This window comes from Molothrus ater, chromosome 6, assembly GCF_012460135.2.
Source record: "Molothrus ater isolate BHLD 08-10-18 breed brown headed cowbird chromosome 6, BPBGC_Mater_1.1, whole genome shotgun sequence".
Lineage (NCBI taxonomy): Eukaryota > Metazoa > Chordata > Aves > Passeriformes > Icteridae > Molothrus > Molothrus ater.
In genome coordinates this window covers 10,257,042-10,273,618 of record NC_050483.2, presented here as the reverse complement: position 1 = coordinate 10,273,618, position 16,577 = coordinate 10,257,042, and the positions used below count along the sequence as shown (strand labels likewise).

Below are 16,577 nucleotides of genomic sequence, written 5' to 3'. Positions count from 1 at the left end.
TGCTGGGAGGGTTGGGGGGCGTTTCCCTCCCCAAGCAGTTATAGCTGGAAGGGAGGTGTGGCAGGGCAGGCAGGCAAGGGGAAGGACAGCCAGAGGGCAGCCAAGGGGAAGGCAGCCAGAGGGCAGGGCAGGAAGCTGGCAGCCACCGTGTTAGCTGAGAAGAGAGAAGTTGTGGTTGATAACCCCGGTGCAACCATCCCATGCTGCACCTGTGGGAGCATGGAGACTGGAACTGTCTTCCCCCAGCTTCCTGAGAGCGAGGCCAAGAGAGCCCCCGAGGGCAATGCTGGGAACGGGAGTGTGGATGGTGACACCCTGAGGTGACAGTGTGGAGGGACAGACGGGTGGCAGGAGGAGTCCCAGTGCTCCATCCTCTCTCTGGAGTGGCACCTGGATGCTGGGCTGGGATGATGTGGAGCTCTGAGGAGCTGGAATGGGGCTGGAATCCCTCTAACACCCCTGTCCCCACAGCAGGAACCCCTTTGCAGGGCTGGTCAGCCACCTGCGGGCATCCTGGCTCTCTGGGAAGACTCGGCCCATGGAATACCGTGTGGCCCAGCTGGAGGCTCTGGGACGCTTCCTGGATGACAAGAAGCAGCAGATCATGGATGCCACTACCTCTGACTTGGGCAAGGTGAGAGGGGACAGGAACAGGAGGACTTGGTGGCCGGAGGAGCTGAGAGGCTCCTACAGCCCGGCTGGGGGTGCTTTGTCCTCCTCTCATTGGGTTCTCCAGCCCTGCCTGGGCTCTGCCTCAGACTCACAGCCTCTGGATTTGGGAGACTGAGATGAAGCATGTCACTGTCACCCGTACTCCAAAGTCCATCCATGCTCTGCCATAGACAGAGGGTGTGGTGAGCAGCACCTTGACAGGGATAACCATTCCCACACCCACCAGCCTCAGTTTCCCTCTTCCCTGGGCAAATTAATCCCAGATTTCTGTCCCTGCTCCCTGCCCTGAACTTCCCACCTGATGTCACCCCCTTTCCTCCCACGGGGCTCACCCAGGTTGTGACTCCCTGAGCCCAGATCCCCTGGCTCTGTAGCCAGAGCCTTAATACCACACAGGGCTCATTGTCTTCTCTTCCCCAGCCTAGTCCCTTTGGACACCCTCCCTATTCTTCCTGTTGTCTGGATGAATGGGATCTGCATAATTTTTCCTATTTTTAAGCAATCAGTGCTTAAAAGCATCATGTTGCAGACACAGGGGGTGCTCAATGCCCTTAGGGATTTGAATCCAGCATGGGATGTAGAGGACTCCAGTCCCCAAGTCCTGGGCAAAACACTATGGAGCACTGGGATAAGAGCTGCAGGATATGCCAAGGTCACATGTTGCATCCTTGGTGTCTGCAGGCACCCTTTGAAACCGAATTATCTGAGATCCTCGTGTGCAAGAATGAGCTCCATGAGACCCTGAACAACCTGTCCCGCTGGATGAAGGACGAGAAGGTGGACAGGATTCTGGTGAGAGGGGAGAGAGAGGATGGGAGGCAGAGCTGGGTGGGATGGTGGTGCAGGGTGGGACCTGATGTGGCGGGTGTCCCACAGGCAATGCAGCTGGACTCTGCCTTCATCCGCAAGGACCCCTACGGGGTGGTGCTCATCATAGTGCCCTGGAATTACCCCATTCAACTCTTCCTGGTGCCCCTCATCGGGGCCATCGCTGCCGGTGAGCCCAAACTTCCAGTCCCCTGGCCTGGAGGATCCCAGCAGTGCCAAGCACTGGTGAGGGCACTTCGTCCATAGAGGGGCTGGCTGTCACCATGTCACAGCTCCAACATCCTCTCTGTCTTCGCCAGGGAACTGTGTCATTGTCAAACCCTCTGAGGTGTCCAAGAAGACAGAAAGACTCGTGGCAGAAGCGCTGCCCAGCTACCTGGACAAGGTGGGACACTCTTCCCCCATCCCTGTGGCATGGCTGAGGGATCCCTGCATACACAGAGCTGTGTTCTGAGCCTGCCTCACACAGCATCTCTGGTTCCATGTACTGCCCAACTTCCTTCCTCCATGCCCAGCCAGTGTCCCAGCCTCCCAGGGTGCTATTGGTGGGGACAGATGGTGACAAGAGGGGGCCTTTCTCATTTCCTTGCAGGACTGCTTTGCTGTGGTGACTGGTGGTGTGCCGGAGACCACCAGGCTGCTGGAGAACAAGTTTGACTACATCTTCTTCACTGGTACGTCCCATGGGACAGAGCAGAGCCCTGCCTGGATTTTGTGTGAGGAGGAAGATGCGTTCCCTCCAGACATCCCTGGAGAAGAAGGCAGGGATTGGGTTGGAGATGTGTACCAGGATCTGTTGGAGGATCTGGGATGTGTATCTGAGGTTTGGTGGGACCCAGTGCCACATCCCAGAGCCATGCGATGGCTGGTGGGATTCCCACCTCAATCCATGTTTTCCCTACCCACAGGCAGCCCCCCGGTGGGGCGGATTGTGATGACAGCCGCTGCCAAGCACCTGACACCGGTGACACTGGAGCTGGGGGGCAAGAACCCCTGCTATGTGTCTGACACCTGTGATGTGACCAACGTGGCGCGGCGCGTGGCCTGGGGCCGCTTCTTCAACGCGGGGCAGACCTGCATCGCACCTGACTACCTGCTCTGCACCTTGGAGATGCAGGAGAAGCTGCTCCCAGCCCTGCAAAAGGCCATCAATGATTTCTATGGCCCCAACCCCCGAGAATCCCCGGATTTTGGCCGCATTGTGAGTGACAAGCAGTTCCAGCGCCTGCAGGCGCTGCTGGGCAGCGGGCGCGTGGCCATCGGGGGACAGACGGACGAGGCCGAGCACTACATCGGTGAGGCTTGGGGGTCACTCACATCTGCATCCTTGCATGGAGCACATTCCAGGTTTGGAGAAGAGTATGAGGGGAACTGGGTACTTGGCCAGGTGGCCTTTGGTACAGGAGATGTGTCCTGGGGGATCACCAAGGAGCCATCTCCGACCTCTGTGCCCGGCTGATGCTGTCAGGTTTCCTCTCTGCAGCTCCCACCGTGCTGGTGGATGTGCAGCCCTCAGATCCCGTCATGCAGGAGGAGATCTTTGGGCCCATCCTGCCCATCGTCATCATCACCAACGTGGATGAAGCCATTGACTTCATCAACAGCCGGGAGCGGCCCTTGGCTGTCTATGCCTTCTCCTCAGATGACAAGGTAGAGCCAAGCCAGGACTACACCTGCCCTGTGCTTCTTGGCAGCTGTATCCAGCCATGTTTGTGCTCCAAGTGCTTCCCTTACAGCACACAGCCCTAGTCAGGGGGTATGGACTGTGTTTGGAACTAGTGGAATGGGATGGGAGATCCATGTCTCATCTTCTTCACGTCACTCCCAGGTGGTGAACCGGGTCCTGGAGAGGACAAGCAGTGGTGGCTTCTGTGGCAACGACACCCTGATGCATGTGACACTGCCCTCACTGCCCTTTGGAGGCATTGGTAGGTCTAAAATCCCCAATCCTGGCCATTGGGAGCCAGGTGTGATCCCACCCATGGTCAGGAAGGGTCTCAGGGGGAACTCTCAGCTCCAGAGGGCTCAGTAGTCCATAGGGAAATTCTCCTCCAGAAGCACTTTGCTTCATCTTGGGCTCTTGGGCTTTGCTGGACAACCATGGAGCACCCTGAGGTTCCTTCTCTCCATATTCCCCATCCCATGCTCTGTGTTCCTGGGATCCATGGAAATGTCTGGTTTACCACACAGGGAATCAGAGCTTGAAGCAACCTGGTCTAGTGGGAGGTGTTCCTGCCCATGGTTGGGGGGGTGGAACTGAATAATCTTTAAGGCCCTTTCCAACCCAAACTATCCTGGGATTCTATGATGGAGACACCTACTTTTTATGGGATGATCTCCACTACCAGCTCCTGTTTTCCACTCCTGTTTTCCACCTTTTTTCCTCTCTTCCCACTCAGCTGGCCAGGAGGCATCAGTGACTTCCCTTTATCCTGGGGCTGCTGATGTGTGAGGAACTGCACCCAACGCATCACCCCAACCATGATTAGCATTTTATCAGGAAGACTGACTGGCTCAGGCTGACTCATGGCATTTTATCCCATCTGTTACCAAATCATCTGTGGATTTCGTTGTTTTTTTGCCAGCCTGCCTGGCTTTCCTGTGCTTGTTCCTGGCCAGCCAGCTTTCACCTCCCAACATTGATCCCTGGTGCTGGGTCCCACCTTGCCAAAGGCACCTCGGTCATTGTGCCTCTCCACCCCTGCAGTCTTGCCCCCCTGCAGCAGGGCTGGATCCAGCATGGATGGGATGTCTTTTGGAGGGTATTCCTGTGGTAGGGAAGCTCATCTGGTGGGAGCATCTTGCTGCTGCCATCACCTCATCAGTGACGCCCATCCAGTTGCTAAACATGTTAATTGAAATGGTAAAATCCACTGATGACAGAGTTTTGGAGTATTTCTCCACCTTCCAGCCTAATCTTCCCACTCCAAACATCAACTTGGGTGTGCACTAGGTCACTTTGTGGTCCTCTTTGAGTCACATTCTTGAGAAGCTCATCCATGGCTTGGAAAGCAGCTGGATGAAGGTGTGGTGCTGCTTTCACAGAGCTGGGAGCCTAATTTTGGGTTCTTTGACCCAAAGGATGGCCAGATCCAGCTCCCCACCAGGGTCCTGTGCTGTGTATTGCAGGGAACAGCGGCCTGGGAACGCACCACGGGAAGTTCAGCTTTGACACCTTCTCCCACCCCCGTGGGTGCCTGAAGCGCGGGATGGGCCGGGAGTCCCTCAACGCCCCGCGCTATCCCCCCTACAGCCAGAGGAAATTTGGGCTCATCCAGGCCACTTTAAAGGTGACACGTAAGAGTGACTGTACCCTGCTCTGAGAGTCTCCACATCCCACTCAGGGTCTGCCCACTCAGGACATCTCTTGCTGCTGGTCCTGGTGCTCAGGTGCAATGAAAGGTGTTTCTCAACATCCTGTGTGCTTCTCTTTCACTTCCCTGCACCCCTGCTCACCCCAAGAGTCCCTTGTCCCCCACATCTTCCTCCATTCCAGTCCCATATCCCTCTTTTCTGGCTGTTTGGGGCTTTATTTCCACTGGTACCACCAAACAGAAGGGTCTCCTATGCCCCTCATTGTGTACTCTGCCTTGAGAAGGTCCACAACAACTCCCTAATCCTAAATCCTTGAGCTGGGACGATCCTGGTTTCTCCTGCTCTATGATCCCAGTCTCCTTTGCCCCATGATATCAGTGTCCTTTGCCCTGTGTTCCCAGTTTCTCCTGCTCCATGATCCCAAGTTTCCTTTGACCCATGTTCCCGTTTATCCTGCCCCATGATCCCAGTTTCCTTTGCTCCATGATGCTCCATTTGCGGGGCTGGTTGTGCCGCTAAAGGGATAACCATTTCTGTTAGGCTGTGGGTTGTCCTGGCTGAATGCCACGGGGATTTCCCCGGGTGGGCGGATGGAGACAACTGGACGAGGCAGCTGAGATAAAGACAGTTTAATAGGGAAGGGGAAACATCCCTGATGCCCGCCTCCAGGGACTCTGCCGGGGCTGAGGGATCGGGGCCAGCGCTGAGCCCGCCAGAGGCGGAGCCGGGCTTTGTAGTGAATCCAAGTATCTGGGCCGCTCCAGCTGCGAGACCGTCCGGCAACCGTGGTCCGAGCTGCTCCAGAAACCGGACGGAAAGCTCCGGAGGCTCGGGAAGCCCTGGAGGAGCGGGAGGCTCCGCGCCAGCACCGCAACCGCGCGCCTCCGCCATGAACCCGCGCTTCCGCCCGCCCTTCGGACACGCCCCCTCCCGCCCCACCAATCGCCGCGCAGCACGGCCGCTCTCCGCCCAATCAGCGACGCTTCTCCCTCTTTCTTCCCGCCCCCCTCGCCCTTTGCGGGACTCCCACCAATGAGAAGCGCGTCCGCCATCGTTCGTCCTGCCCACGACGGGCAGACGCACGCGCATGCGCAGTGCCCGCGGGGGCGACCAGGGGTCAGGACGGCGGAGGGCCCTTAGGGCAGGTGAGGTGGGAGCGGGGGGCCCAGGGGGGCAGCCTGGGCGGCCCGGGGGGCGGCCCGGGGGGCGGCCCGGGGCTGTGGTCACCCCCAGTGGCGTGTAGTGGCCGCCCAAATCCGCCTGGGGCAGAGGGGGCGGCCCGGACACTGCGCTGCCCTCCCGCGCCAGCCTCTCCGAAGGGACACACACAGGCTGATCGGGGACTTGGGGGGTGACAGGAAGGATCGGTCCCGCGTGGGGGCTCAGGTGGGTGCGGGGCGGCAGGGAGGGGCATGGGGACGGGGATGGGGGGGACACGTGGGGCCCTTGGGAGGGGCAGGACATCAGGGCCCCTGGATCCTTAGGGGTGGGATGGGGAAGGGACATCTGAGTGTCCCTGGAGGGTGGGGTGTGGATGCCCGGGTCCCCTGGGGGAACAGCTGGGTCCCTTTTAGGGGATAGACAAGATATTGGGGGATACACTTGGGTCTCTTAAGAGGGGGCTGCAAGGAGGGGCAGGATGCCTGGGTGCCTTGAGAGGGGTTGGCAAAAGAAACAGGATGCTTAGGTCCCTAGGGAAAAGCACTTGGAGTCCCTTGTGGAGTGTTAGGACAGGAGTGCCTGGGGGTCTGGGTTTCTTTGGGTGGAGGAGCGGGGATCAGGGTGCCAGTGTCCCCCATGGGGGCCCCTGGCAGCCCCAGTCCCTTACTGGTAGTTGCTGAGGTTCCCTCTGCCCCCCAGGACCGGCCATGGCAGCACTGCGACTGCTGTACCAGGCTGCCCGTGCAGGTGAGGCCGCCCAGGAATCCCCAACCTCCTGAACCCCCCAAACCCCATTGTGACCCTGCTGACCCTCCTGTCCCTCCCCAGGCCCCCTGGCCCCACTGGGCTCCCTGCGCCCGCTCAGCACCAGCACCCCCAGGGACTGTTACAGTGAGTACAGCCATCCCACCCCCCTGGGGGCTCAGCTCCCACCCCAGGGCTCTGCAGGGTGGGCACAGCTCCCCTCTTCCCGCAGAGTATGTCAACATCCGGGAGCCGGCCATGGACATGCGATCCATCACTGACCGCGCTGCCCAGACCCTGCTCTGGACCGAGCTCGTCCGAGGTGCGACCCCGCTCATCCTCCTCATTTGTGGGGTGATCCCCCGCTTCCCAAATATGCCATAACCCCTCTTTCTCCCCCACAGGCCTGGCCATGACCCTGAGCTACCTTTTCCGTGAGCCGGCCACCATCAATTACCCGTTTGAGAAGGGCCCGCTGAGCCCGCGGTTCCGTGGGGAGCATGCGCTGCGCCGGTACCCATCTGGGGAGGAGCGCTGCATCGCCTGCAAGCTCTGCGAGGCCGTGTGCCCGGCACAGGTGAGACTACTTCCTCCTCCTCCTCCTCCTCCTCCTCACCCGGGGCTCTGGCCATGACGGTGTCCCTGTGCCAGGCCATCACCATCGAGGCCGAGCCCCGCGCCGACGGCAGCCGCCGCACCACGCGCTACGACATCGACATGACCAAGTGCATCTACTGTGGGTTCTGCCAGGAGGCCTGTCCTGTGGATGCCATCGTGGAGGTGAGTGGGGCCTGCAGGGGGGACTGCAGGGACTCCCCTTTCCTGCCACGGTGACCCCAAGGGTGACCCCGTCCTGCCCTGGCAGGGCCCCAACTTCGAGTTCTCGACGGAGACGCACGAGGAGCTGCTCTACAACAAGGAGAAGCTGCTCAACAACGGCGACAAGTGGGAGGCTGAGATTGCAGCCAACATCCAGGCTGATTACCTGTACCGATGACAGCCCCACCCGCCCCCCAAATAAAGCGTTTGGGGGTTCTCCCCCTCTGCTGGCACTATGGGTGTCAGCCCCTTCCCATAACTCTGTGTCTTTTCCTTTCCAGCGCTGGGGTCAGAGCCCCTGACCCCTGGGGGGACCCCAACCCTGGGTGTGGGGTTGTGTTTTGGGGAGTAGGATGCGGGTCCTGGGGGTGCTGGCACCAATGCTGGGGTAGGGTGTGGTTTGCAGGGAAAGGTGTGGGAGGTGGAGGGGAAGCAGGCAAGGATGGAGGAGCAGTGCTGGGGGGATTTAGGAATCTGGGAGGGTCATTTCCAGTTTCTGAGGGCAGCCAGGGTGGGGGGGCCTGGTGATCCTGGCAAGGGGGGTTCACAGTAGTACTGGTATGAGGATCCCAGTGATCCCTGTGATCTGGGTGATCCCAGCAGAGGGTCCTGATGGCACCAGTGGGGGAGCCTCTAGTGGTACTGGATGGGTGTCCCAGTGATGCTGGTGTGTGGGTACCAGCATGGGGTGCCTGGCAAATCTGTGGTCTCACAGTGGTACCAGTGTGGGGGTCTCGGTGATCCCAGCAGGGCGATCCCAGTGCTACCAGTTATTAGAACTTGTCCCTCAAAGGTGAGAGTAACACAGGGGCAGATTAGAGTGAAAGGACTCTTAATGATTGGTAAGTATGTATGTGTAGGGTTTATTTTAGAACAGTTGGGTGGCAATGGAAAGCAGGTATGTAGGTGTTTTGGTCATAATTATCAACAGTAATACAGCTACATGAAAGCATAAAAAATTATTACTTCAAAGAAACGTCTAAGGGAAAATAGAAAAAAAGAACTGAAAGATAAGGGTAAAAACAAATCACCCCTAGCAGATCTTGTGACTTGATTGTTGCAATAGTTGTCCCTTGGTCAAAGTGATGGTCTAGATCTGTCAGCAGTGGGGGAAGAAGCCCACAAAACACAAAGTCTGATGGGTTAAAATGCGATCAGGCTCGGGGGGAATGCCCAGGTTTCAGTCCTCTGGTGAAAGACCTCAGAAATTAGTCTGGGAGCACTTCGGGGGTCTTTGATGCTCAGTGATCCCTTTTCAGCTGCCTCTCACGGCGGCGCAGTTCAGCCTTCTTTCTTCCGGAGGGGAAGCATTAGAACTGAGCCAGTTGTGCAAGGGAGGGCTAGAGCGTGACGAGAAGACCGATTGCGCCCTGCAGGATGCAGGCAGTGATAGTTCACCCCCTTTGTGTTATGTAGATTGGGCAGTAGCACCCCAAACCTCTTCTCTCCAGGGATGTCAATCTGGCCCCAGCAAAGCACGCTGGCTCCTGCACAAATGGGGATTGTTTGGAGTAATTACTCACTAACAGCCCGGTCTCACACCGGTGCGGGGGTCCTGCTGATTCTCGCGGGCGGTTTTCCGGCTCCGCCCGGCTCCGGGAAATGTTTCCCATTTCCGTCCTCCTCGGGGGATGCTGCGAGGGTCCTGTCTCCGAGGGGCCGCTCCCCAGGCAAGGCGGTGCGGGGTGCGGTATGTCCCGGGGAACGGGTTTCCCGGGGGGCAGCGGGGCCGGGCCGGCCGGTCCCTCCCCGGGGCCGGGCTCTTCCTGGGGAAGAGGAAGTGCTGGATCCCGGCCGAGCTCGGCGCGGGGGGGGCACGGCCGGGTGGGTCCAGAGAGGGTCCGGCCCGGGGCGGTCCCGGGGCGGGGAATGCGCTGGCCCTGACTCAGAGGCAGCTGAATGGGGCAGGGGAAGAGAGGGTTTCGAAAGTACTTTTCCAGCCGGGTGCTGGGCGCAGCCGCGTGTGCCTGAGCGGGCCGGCTTCCCACGGTCACAGCCCTGTTCCGTCGCCGCAGCCGCCGAGACAGCGAGGCCACCTCTGCCCTGTTGTCCCCCTTTCCCGCCCTGACGCCTGAGGAAGCTCTCAGTGTCCCATTCTCATCCTACCCCATTCCCTCCTGTTCCGTTCTGTCCCGTCCCCAGGTGTGTGCCCTGACGCCTCCGCACCCCGGGCCGGACCGGGCGTCTCGGGGGAGGCCATGGGGTCCCTGTTCCGCAGCGAGGAGGTTTGCTTGGCCCAGCTCTTCCTGCAGTCGGCTTCTGCCTACAGCTGCATCAGCGAGCTGGGGGAGCGCGGGCTGCTGGAGTTCAGAGACGTGAGTAGGGGCTGGGGGGCGTTTTGGGGTGTCTGGGGTGCAGGGGGTTCGGCTGGGTGAGCCTGGGTGCGCTGGGTTAGGGGTGCTCTGTGTACAGGAGGTTTGGTCTGCTCGGGTTTGGGGTGGGTGTTCTAGGGTGCCGTGGGAAGTTGGTCAGGCTGGGTTTGGTGCCTGGGCTGCCTGTTCCCCGGGGTGCTGAACCCCCCAATCCAGTGTGGGGCCATGCCTTGACTGTATCCCCGCAGCTGAACCCCAAAGTGAGTCCCTTCCAGCGGCGCTTCGTGGGCGAGGTGCGGCGCTGCGAGGAGATGGAGAAAATCTTCAGTGAGTGCCGCGGGCTGACTTTGGGAGGGCTTCTCAGGGGAACGCCCCGTTCGGCCCCTCAGTCTGACCGTGTCCCCCCGTTCTCCAGCCTTCCTGCAGCAGGAGCTGCGCGCCGCGGGGCGGGTGCCGGGGCCGTGTCCCGAGAGCCCGCGGGCGCCGGCGGCGCGGGAAGCGCTGCGGGTGCAGGAGCAGTCGGAGCAGCTGGCGCAGGAGCTGCGGGAGGTCAGCCGGAACCGCGCGTCCCTGTGCGGCCGCCTGCGGGACCTGCGACAGTACCTGCACGTCCTGCGCGAGGGACAGCGCTTCACCAGCCTGCCGGTGGGTCCGGGGGTCCCTCGCCCCCCTGGGAGTGCTGCCGCGTGCCTCAGTTTCCCCCAGGCTCATCCCTCTGCTCCACCTCGCCGCAGGCCCCCCTGGGCTCCCCGCCGCGGCCACCGGCGCTGTCGGAGCGTGAGCCCATCCTCGACCCCTCCGTGCATCAGCACCTCGAACGCAAGATCAGGTGAGAGGGGGAAGGGTGTGGGGCGGGGGGTGGAGAGGGGCTCTGGTGCAAAGGTGTGGCCATGGGGCAGCTGGGAAACTGCGGGATAAGGCTTGGAGATGACCTTTGGGGCAGCGGTGCAGCCATGGGGCCGTTTGCCTATCCCAGCACTCCTGCTGTGTCTCTGCAGCTTTGTGGCCGGTGTCATCCACCCGTGGCGAGTGACGGCCTTCGAGCGGCTGCTGTGGCGCGCCTGCCGCGGGTACCTGGTGGCCTCCTTCGTGGAGATGCCCGAGCCAATGGAAGACCCGGCCACGGTGAGGCAGCACCCGGGGGCTGGTAGGCACGGCTGTGGGGGCTGGGACACCAGAGTGACACCGACTGTGCTGTCCCCAGGGCGAGAGCATCACCTGGGTCATCTTCCTCATCTCCTACTGGGGTGAGCAGATTGGGCAGAAGATCCGCAAGATCTTGGACTGGTGAGTGGCCATGTATCCCCCGCAGGGGGGTTTATTTAGTAACATCCACTCTGGACCCTGCTATGGGGCCGGGCTGGGCAGCCCTGACACCCCTGACATGGTGATGTCCCTCTGTCCCAGCTTCCACTGCCAGGTGTATGCGTACCCGGAGAGTGAGGCCAGCAGGACGGAGGCCATTACCAGGCTGCATGGGCAGATCCAGGAGCTCAGCGTGGTGAGCTGGGTGCCATGAGGGGATGTGGGGGCCACGCTTGGATTGCCATCCCTGACACAGGTGCCCGCAGACGCTGGAGGAGACTGAGAAGTACCTGGCGGAGGTGCTGGACAAGGTGGCACAGGTGCTGCCCACCTGGCGCGTGCAGGTGCAGAAGATGAAGGCCATCTACCTCGTCCTCAACCAGTGCAGCTTCGATGTCACCAAGAAGTGCCTCATTGCCGAGGTCTGGTGCCCCGTGCGGGACCTCACCCAAGTGCAGGATGCCCTGCGCCAGGGATCTGTGAGTGGCTCTGTGTCCCCATGTCCTTGCACCAGGGACTGTTCAGTGTATACATGTTCTTGTTCTGGGGTTGCTCAGTTGTCCTTGTGTCAGCAGTTGCTCTGTGTTCCCGTGTCCTTGTGCCTGGGTTTCTTGGTGTCCCATGTTTTCATGTCAAGGGTTTGTTGGTGTCCCCATGTCCTCCTGCCAGGGGCTGTTCTGTGTCTCCATGTCCTTTTTGTGGGGTTGCTCAGTGTCTCCATGTCTTTGTGCCAGAGGTTGCTTGGTGTCCCTGTGTCCCCTCATCATGATGGAGCATGTGCCAGGCTGGGGGGGATTGTGGGGTGGGTGTCAAGAACAGGCTCCAGGTGCTGGGGGCTGGTGCCAGGTGCTGGGGGTGTTGTGGGGTGGGTGCCAGGGGCAGGCTCCACGTGCCAGGCAAGGGTGTGCCGGGGGTGCTGGGATCAGGTTCTGGGTGCTGTTCCCGCAGTACCAGAGCGGCTCCAGCGTGGAGTGCTTCGTGCAGCGCGTCCCCACCTCAGAGAGCCCCCCCACCCTCATCCGCACCAACAAGTTCACCGCCGGCTTCCAGAGCATCGTGGACGCCTACGGGGTGGCCAGTTACCAGGAGGTGAACCCCGGTACGGCCCCCTGGCACCCCCCGAGCCCAGGGCTGAGAGGGGACGCCTTGTGTAACGCAGTCCCTGTGTCCCACAGCACCCTACGCCATCATCACCTTCCCCTTCATCTTCGCCATCATGTTTGGGGACGTGGGGCACGGGCTGCTCATGTTCCTCTTTGCGCTCTGGATGGTGCTGTACGAGGACAGCCCCCGCCTGCGGCAGGGCACCAACGAGGTGGGGGCACGACGGAGGGGTGGGACGGACACAGTTACAGACATGGGAAGGCGTGGGGACATGGAGCGGGGTTGGAGGTGTGGGACATGGTTGGGGATGTGGGATGGGGCTGGATGATACAGGATGGGGCTGGTGGCTCGGGACAGGGTCAGTATGGGTCAGGGTGGTGCTATGGGAAGGGAGTGGTGTGGGGCAGGGGAGGTGGTGTGGGACATGGGAGCTGTGTTTGCCCCCCTAGATCTGGCTGACATTCTTTGAGGGGCGCTACCTCATCTTGCTCATGGGTGCCTTCTCCATCTACACCGGCTTCATCTACAATGAGTGCTTCAGCAAAGCCACTGTCATCTTCCCCTCTGCCTGGAGTGTGGCCACCATGGCCAACCACTCCTCCTGGAGGTGGGGTCCCACCCCCGTGCCCCCTGCCTGGGTCCCCATCTCCCTGCTGGCACTGACACCCCTTGCTCTGCCCCCAGCGCTGCGTACCTCGCCACCCACCCCTCGCTCACCCTGGACCCTAATGTCACCGGTGTCTTCCGAGGGCCATATCCATTTGGGATCGACCCAGTGAGTGTCCCATGGGGATGACAACGAGGTGGGACCCTCTATGGGGTGGTGCAGAGTCTCACCCACCTTGTTTGTGACAGATCTGGAGCTTGGCCACCAACCACCTCAACTTCCTCAACTCCTTCAAGATGAAGATGTCAGTGGTGCTGGGCATCGTGCACATGGGCTTTGGCGTCGTGCTGGGAGTCTTCAACCACGTGTGAGTCCCTGGGCTGCACCCACGGGCTCTGGTCATGCCAAGGGGACCGGGATTGGACTCACCTGGGTGGGATGGGGGGGCAGCTGGGGTCCTGTACCCCTGTACCTCAGTGAGTGCCGAGGATGTGCGTGGGTGGGAAGGGACCGGCTGAGCGTGGCCAATGTCATCCCACCCAGGCACTTCCAGCAGCAGCACCGGCTGGTCTTGGAGTTCCTCCCAGAGATGATTTTCCTCCTGGCTCTTTTTGGCTACCTGGTCTTCCTCATCTTCTACAAGTGGATCAAGTTCAGTGCTGCTGACTCCATGGTGGCCCCCAGCATCCTCATCCACTTCATTGACATGTTCCTCTTCACCTCCAATGCCGAGAACCTCCCGCTCTACCCGGGGCAGGTACCACCCACCACCCTGGCAGGCACCTACTCCCCACCCTGGCTAGGAGAGCAGGGGTCAGGAGTGGGGGTAGACCCCAAAATGCTGTCCTTGTGCCCCAGGTGCCAGTGCAGGTGGTGCTGGTGGTGCTGGCGCTGGCGTCGGTGCCCATCCTGCTCCTGGGGACGCCGCTGTACCAGTGGTGCCGGCAGGGTGCCCCAAGGACGGTAAGGCCAGGGGCCGTGGGGGGCTCCCTGGGGATCACAAGGAGGTCTCACTGTGGGTGCTGTCCCGGTGCAGCCGCTGGCCACGGGGGAGCAGGAGCCGCTGCTGGAGGGGCAGGAGGCTGGGAACTCTGTCAACGCCACCACAGAGGATGTGGAGAGTGGAGGGCACAGCCGTGATGCCAAGGTGAGGAGCATCCAGGCAGGCTTTGGTGGTGGGATGAAGGTGTCTGTGCCCCCAGCTGATGTCCCCTCCCTCCCTGCAGCACTTGGACTTCGCTGAAATCTTCATGCATCAGGCGATCCACACCATCGAGTACTGCCTGGGCTGTGTCTCCAACACTGCGTCCTACCTGCGGCTCTGGGCACTCAGCCTGGCACACGCCCGTGAGTCCCCTTGGTACCCCCCTGTCCCACTCAGAGCCAGGCAGACCCTCACTCTCCACTCCTGCTCTTGTCCCTCCCTTTCCCAGAGCTCTCGGAGGTCTTGTGGACCATGGTGATGCGGAATGGCTTCGTGGGGCTGAGCTACGTGGGCGGTGTGGTGCTGGTGCCCGTCTTCGCCGCCTTCGCCGTGCTGACCGTGGCCATCCTGCTGGTGATGGAGGGGCTCTCTGCCTTCCTCCACGCCCTGCGCCTGCATTGGTGAGCCCCCAAAGCTGACAGGTTCCTGGGTGGGTCTGGGGGGGATGACAGACCCCCCAGAGCACTCCTCAACCCCCTCTCCTTGCCAGGGTGGAGTTCCAGAATAAGTTCTACGTGGGTGCCGGCTACAAGCTGTGCCCCTTCGCCTTCGCCCCGGACACCTGGGAATAGCTGTGCCAAGGGGATTCCAGGGGCTTGGAACATCGGCTGTGCCCCAAATTGCCCCCCCCCCATGGACCCCTGGAGCCTCCTTGGTGGTGAATAAAGCCATCCCTGTGCCTCCCCCCAGCTCTGCGTTGCCATTGCTTGGGTAGGGGGTGCTTGGGGGTGCCCCATGTCACTGCTGGCCGTAGCCAAAGGTGGGGGCTGTGGTGGGACCGTAGGTGCTGAGCTGGGGGAAGGCGGGCAGGGGGTAGGGCAGGGTGCGGGGTTTGGCTCCCACATAGACACCAGAGGGGCAGGTGAGGGGCTGGAAGGTGGGTGCAGGGAGCTCGGGGAAACTGGGGGGTGCTGCTGGCTGTTGGGGGGCAGCAGCCAGAGCCCCATGGCTGCGTGGAGCCCCTGCAGGGGGGAGAGGCAGCAGCAGGGGCTCGGCCCCCCCTGCAGCCCCCCTACCTTTCTCCTGCTTCTCGGGGCGGGGGGGCAGCGGGGCGGCCCGGGCGCGAGGCATGGCCCCCAGCAGGGACCCTGCTGGCACCCCACACCTGCAAGAGACGTGGGGTGGGGGCTCAGGGAGGTGACATCCTCACCGTGGTGGGGGGACAACGTCCAGGAGTGCCTTACCATGGCTCTGGGTCGCCGTCCCGAAATCCCTTGGCAAAGGGGTTGCTGGCAATCTTCAGCTGGGTGATCTGCGGAGGGGAGCGGGGTCAGGGAATCCCTGGGAGGGGCCCCAGTTTCCGTCTGGCTGGTGCTCACCCGGTGGTTCTGGTAGGCTGTCACTGCCATGAACTGGGTCTCAGGGAAGCTGAAGGACTTGAAGTTCTGGTGGGCGAAGCGCTCGCTGTCGCGCCGCGGGTCCACAAAGACGACGTGGAAGCGGGGCTGGTAGCGGTGCATGGAGTTGAGGATGATCTAGGGGTGGGAAAGAGGAGGTGGCAGGACCCCCCCAGGCAGGGATGCATTGTGTCTCCCCCAGCACCCAGCCCGCAGCGGGGTCCTCACGTGGCCGTTGTCGTCCAGGAGGTTGTTGGTCAGCTTGAGCTTGTCGAAGGACACGATCTGCCGCATCCACTGGGCACCCTTGGCGGGGGAGTCGGGGTGGAAGTGGACGCGGCCAGGAGCCGCCGGCTCGGCCCGGCCTGCTGCCAGCCAGGATGAGCTGTGGAAGGCGTATCTGCAGGGCAGGGAGGGGCTCAGCACCCCCAGATCTCATCCCCTGCCCCCACTGCCCCGTCCCCACCTGTATCTCTTGTCATCCAGCGGGATGAAATCCATGAGCAGGACGTAGTCAGCCAACGGATCCAGCCCCGAAAGCTTCACCTGAAAGGTTGGGAACATCCTCCTGCACAGGGAGAGGGGTGGGAAGGGGGTGCTCCCCCCACCTTTGCAGTCCCCCAGGCCACTCCGGTTCCCACCTGCCTGCCTTGGTGACGATCATCTCAGTGCCCAGGCGGTTGAACTCCTCCCAGAGGCTGCCCATCTCCAGCCGTGCCGCAGCGTGGCACACGTGCCGGTTCTTGCCACCGGCCCCCGGCCCCTCGCCAGCCCACCCGAGGACAGAGGTGCATGGAGACCCCTCAGCTGGGCCCCCCAGGAAGGCTGGCAGAGGGTTGAAGGGATGTTGGTCAGGGGGAGCAGACCCCGTGCAGGGCCACCCCATCACACCCTCCCTCCATGGAGATGGTGGCAGGATCAGGGTCTCCTGTCCCCTACCACAGTGAGGTTTTATCCCCATCCCCCCACCCCCCAAACCACCGCAGGACCCCACCACTGGGTGCAGGGGGTGTTGTCATGGGTGGGCTTTACCTGCCATGGGTGTGGTGTCAGGGCAGGAGGCGTCCGTGGCTCCGTTCCCCGGCATGGTGGCAGTGGGACGCTGCCAAAGTCCCCTCCCAGCGCAGTGCTGGCTCTGCAGTGTCCCTGCAGCCTGCCGGGGGTTTTAT

General features: G+C 61.5%; 4 protein-coding genes across 6 annotated transcripts; 3 read left to right on the top strand and 1 right to left on the bottom strand.

Moving 5' to 3' along the window:
* The first annotated feature begins 50 nt into the window (after window positions 1-50).
* On the top strand, window positions 51-4,913 carry LOC118687011 (aldehyde dehydrogenase family 3 member B1-like). Its single transcript, XM_036383659.2, has 10 exons — window positions 51-320; window positions 472-634; window positions 1,354-1,464; window positions 1,549-1,669; window positions 1,800-1,885; window positions 2,093-2,174; window positions 2,409-2,795; window positions 2,984-3,150; window positions 3,329-3,428; window positions 4,630-4,913. Exons 1-10 carry the CDS (start codon window positions 220-222, stop codon window positions 4,821-4,823), a joined length of 1,512 nt encoding a protein of 503 aa, XP_036239552.1. The 5' UTR covers window positions 51-219; the 3' UTR covers window positions 4,824-4,913.
* Window positions 4,914-5,888: 975 nt separating this feature from the next.
* On the top strand, window positions 5,889-7,798 carry NDUFS8 (NADH:ubiquinone oxidoreductase core subunit S8). Of its 3 annotated transcripts, XM_036384740.1 has the most exons (9): window positions 5,903-5,981; window positions 6,020-6,166; window positions 6,553-6,567; window positions 6,658-6,723; window positions 6,805-6,867; window positions 6,953-7,042; window positions 7,125-7,297; window positions 7,372-7,500; window positions 7,586-7,798. In XM_036384740.1, the coding sequence occupies exons 1-9, from the start codon at window positions 5,903-5,905 to the stop codon at window positions 7,715-7,717; spliced, it is 894 nt and encodes a 297-aa protein (XP_036240633.1). In that variant the 3' UTR covers window positions 7,718-7,798. The 3 variants fall into 3 exon arrangements, with proteins under 3 accessions (XP_036240631.1, XP_036240633.1, XP_036240632.1); XM_036384738.1 differs by lacking the exons at window positions 6,020-6,166; window positions 6,553-6,567 and having other exon boundaries at window positions 5,889-5,960; window positions 6,676-6,723; XM_036384739.2 differs by lacking the exons at window positions 5,903-5,981; window positions 6,553-6,567 and having other exon boundaries at window positions 6,031-6,201; window positions 6,676-6,723.
* A 278-nt stretch (window positions 7,799-8,076) lies between these two features.
* Window positions 8,077-14,760, top strand: TCIRG1 (T cell immune regulator 1, ATPase H+ transporting V0 subunit a3). Its single transcript, XM_036384737.2, has 19 exons — window positions 8,077-9,854; window positions 10,100-10,178; window positions 10,267-10,496; window positions 10,586-10,680; window positions 10,850-10,976; window positions 11,056-11,138; window positions 11,259-11,352; window positions 11,423-11,635; window positions 12,105-12,255; window positions 12,332-12,471; window positions 12,710-12,867; window positions 12,945-13,035; window positions 13,116-13,234; window positions 13,411-13,624; window positions 13,726-13,830; window positions 13,904-14,014; window positions 14,094-14,214; window positions 14,301-14,472; window positions 14,562-14,760. Exons 1-19 carry the CDS (start codon window positions 9,738-9,740, stop codon window positions 14,641-14,643), a joined length of 2,502 nt encoding a protein of 833 aa, XP_036240630.1. The 5' UTR covers window positions 8,077-9,737; the 3' UTR covers window positions 14,644-14,760.
* A 49-nt stretch (window positions 14,761-14,809) lies between these two features.
* Window positions 14,810-16,495, bottom strand: TBX10 (T-box transcription factor 10). The gene is made up of 7 exons (XM_036383689.1): window positions 16,441-16,495; window positions 16,050-16,233; window positions 15,875-15,976; window positions 15,637-15,808; window positions 15,391-15,546; window positions 15,256-15,323; window positions 14,810-14,972 (listed from the first exon to the last, which is right to left on the bottom strand). The coding sequence occupies exons 1-7, from the start codon at window positions 16,493-16,495 to the stop codon at window positions 14,810-14,812; spliced, it is 900 nt and encodes a 299-aa protein (XP_036239582.1).
* Between the last annotated feature and the right edge of the window lie 82 nt (window positions 16,496-16,577).

What these genes read in the sequence shown, in the direction of transcription:
- NDUFS8 (XM_036384740.1), top strand. Translation starts at nt 5,903, where the DNA reads ATGCGCAGTGCCCGCGGGGGCGACCAGGGGTCAGGACGGCGGAGGGCC. An exon ending in GTACCAGGCTGCCCGTGCAG is followed by an intron (nt 6,724 to 6,804) that starts GTGAGGCCGCCC and finishes GTCCCTCCCCAG; the next exon opens with GCCCCCTGGCCCCACTGGGC. An exon ending in CTGGACCGAGCTCGTCCGAG is followed by an intron (nt 7,043 to 7,124) that starts GTGCGACCCCGC and finishes TCTCCCCCACAG; the next exon opens with GCCTGGCCATGACCCTGAGC.
- TCIRG1 (XM_036384737.2), top strand. Translation starts at nt 9,738, where the DNA reads ATGGGGTCCCTGTTCCGCAGCGAGGAGGTTTGCTTGGCCCAGCTCTTC. An exon ending in TTACCAGGAGGTGAACCCCG is followed by an intron (nt 12,256 to 12,331) that starts GTACGGCCCCCT and finishes TGTGTCCCACAG; the next exon opens with CACCCTACGCCATCATCACC. An exon ending in CACGCCCTGCGCCTGCATTG is followed by an intron (nt 14,473 to 14,561) that starts GTGAGCCCCCAA and finishes TCTCCTTGCCAG; the next exon opens with GGTGGAGTTCCAGAATAAGT.
- TBX10 (XM_036383689.1), bottom strand. Translation starts at nt 16,495, where the DNA reads ATGCCGGGGAACGGAGCCACGGACGCCTCCTGCCCTGACACCACACCC. An exon ending in ATCGTCACCAAGGCAGGCAG is followed by an intron (nt 15,977 to 16,049) that starts GTGGGAACCGGA and finishes CTCCCTGTGCAG; the next exon opens with GAGGATGTTCCCAACCTTTC. An exon ending in CAGCCTACCAGAACCACCGG is followed by an intron (nt 15,324 to 15,390) that starts GTGAGCACCAGC and finishes TCCCCTCCGCAG; the next exon opens with ATCACCCAGCTGAAGATTGC.
- LOC118687011 (XM_036383659.2), top strand. Translation starts at nt 220, where the DNA reads ATGGAGACTGGAACTGTCTTCCCCCAGCTTCCTGAGAGCGAGGCCAAG. An exon ending in AGAAGGTGGACAGGATTCTG is followed by an intron (nt 1,465 to 1,548) that starts GTGAGAGGGGAG and finishes GGTGTCCCACAG; the next exon opens with GCAATGCAGCTGGACTCTGC. An exon ending in CCTTCTCCTCAGATGACAAG is followed by an intron (nt 3,151 to 3,328) that starts GTAGAGCCAAGC and finishes CGTCACTCCCAG; the next exon opens with GTGGTGAACCGGGTCCTGGA.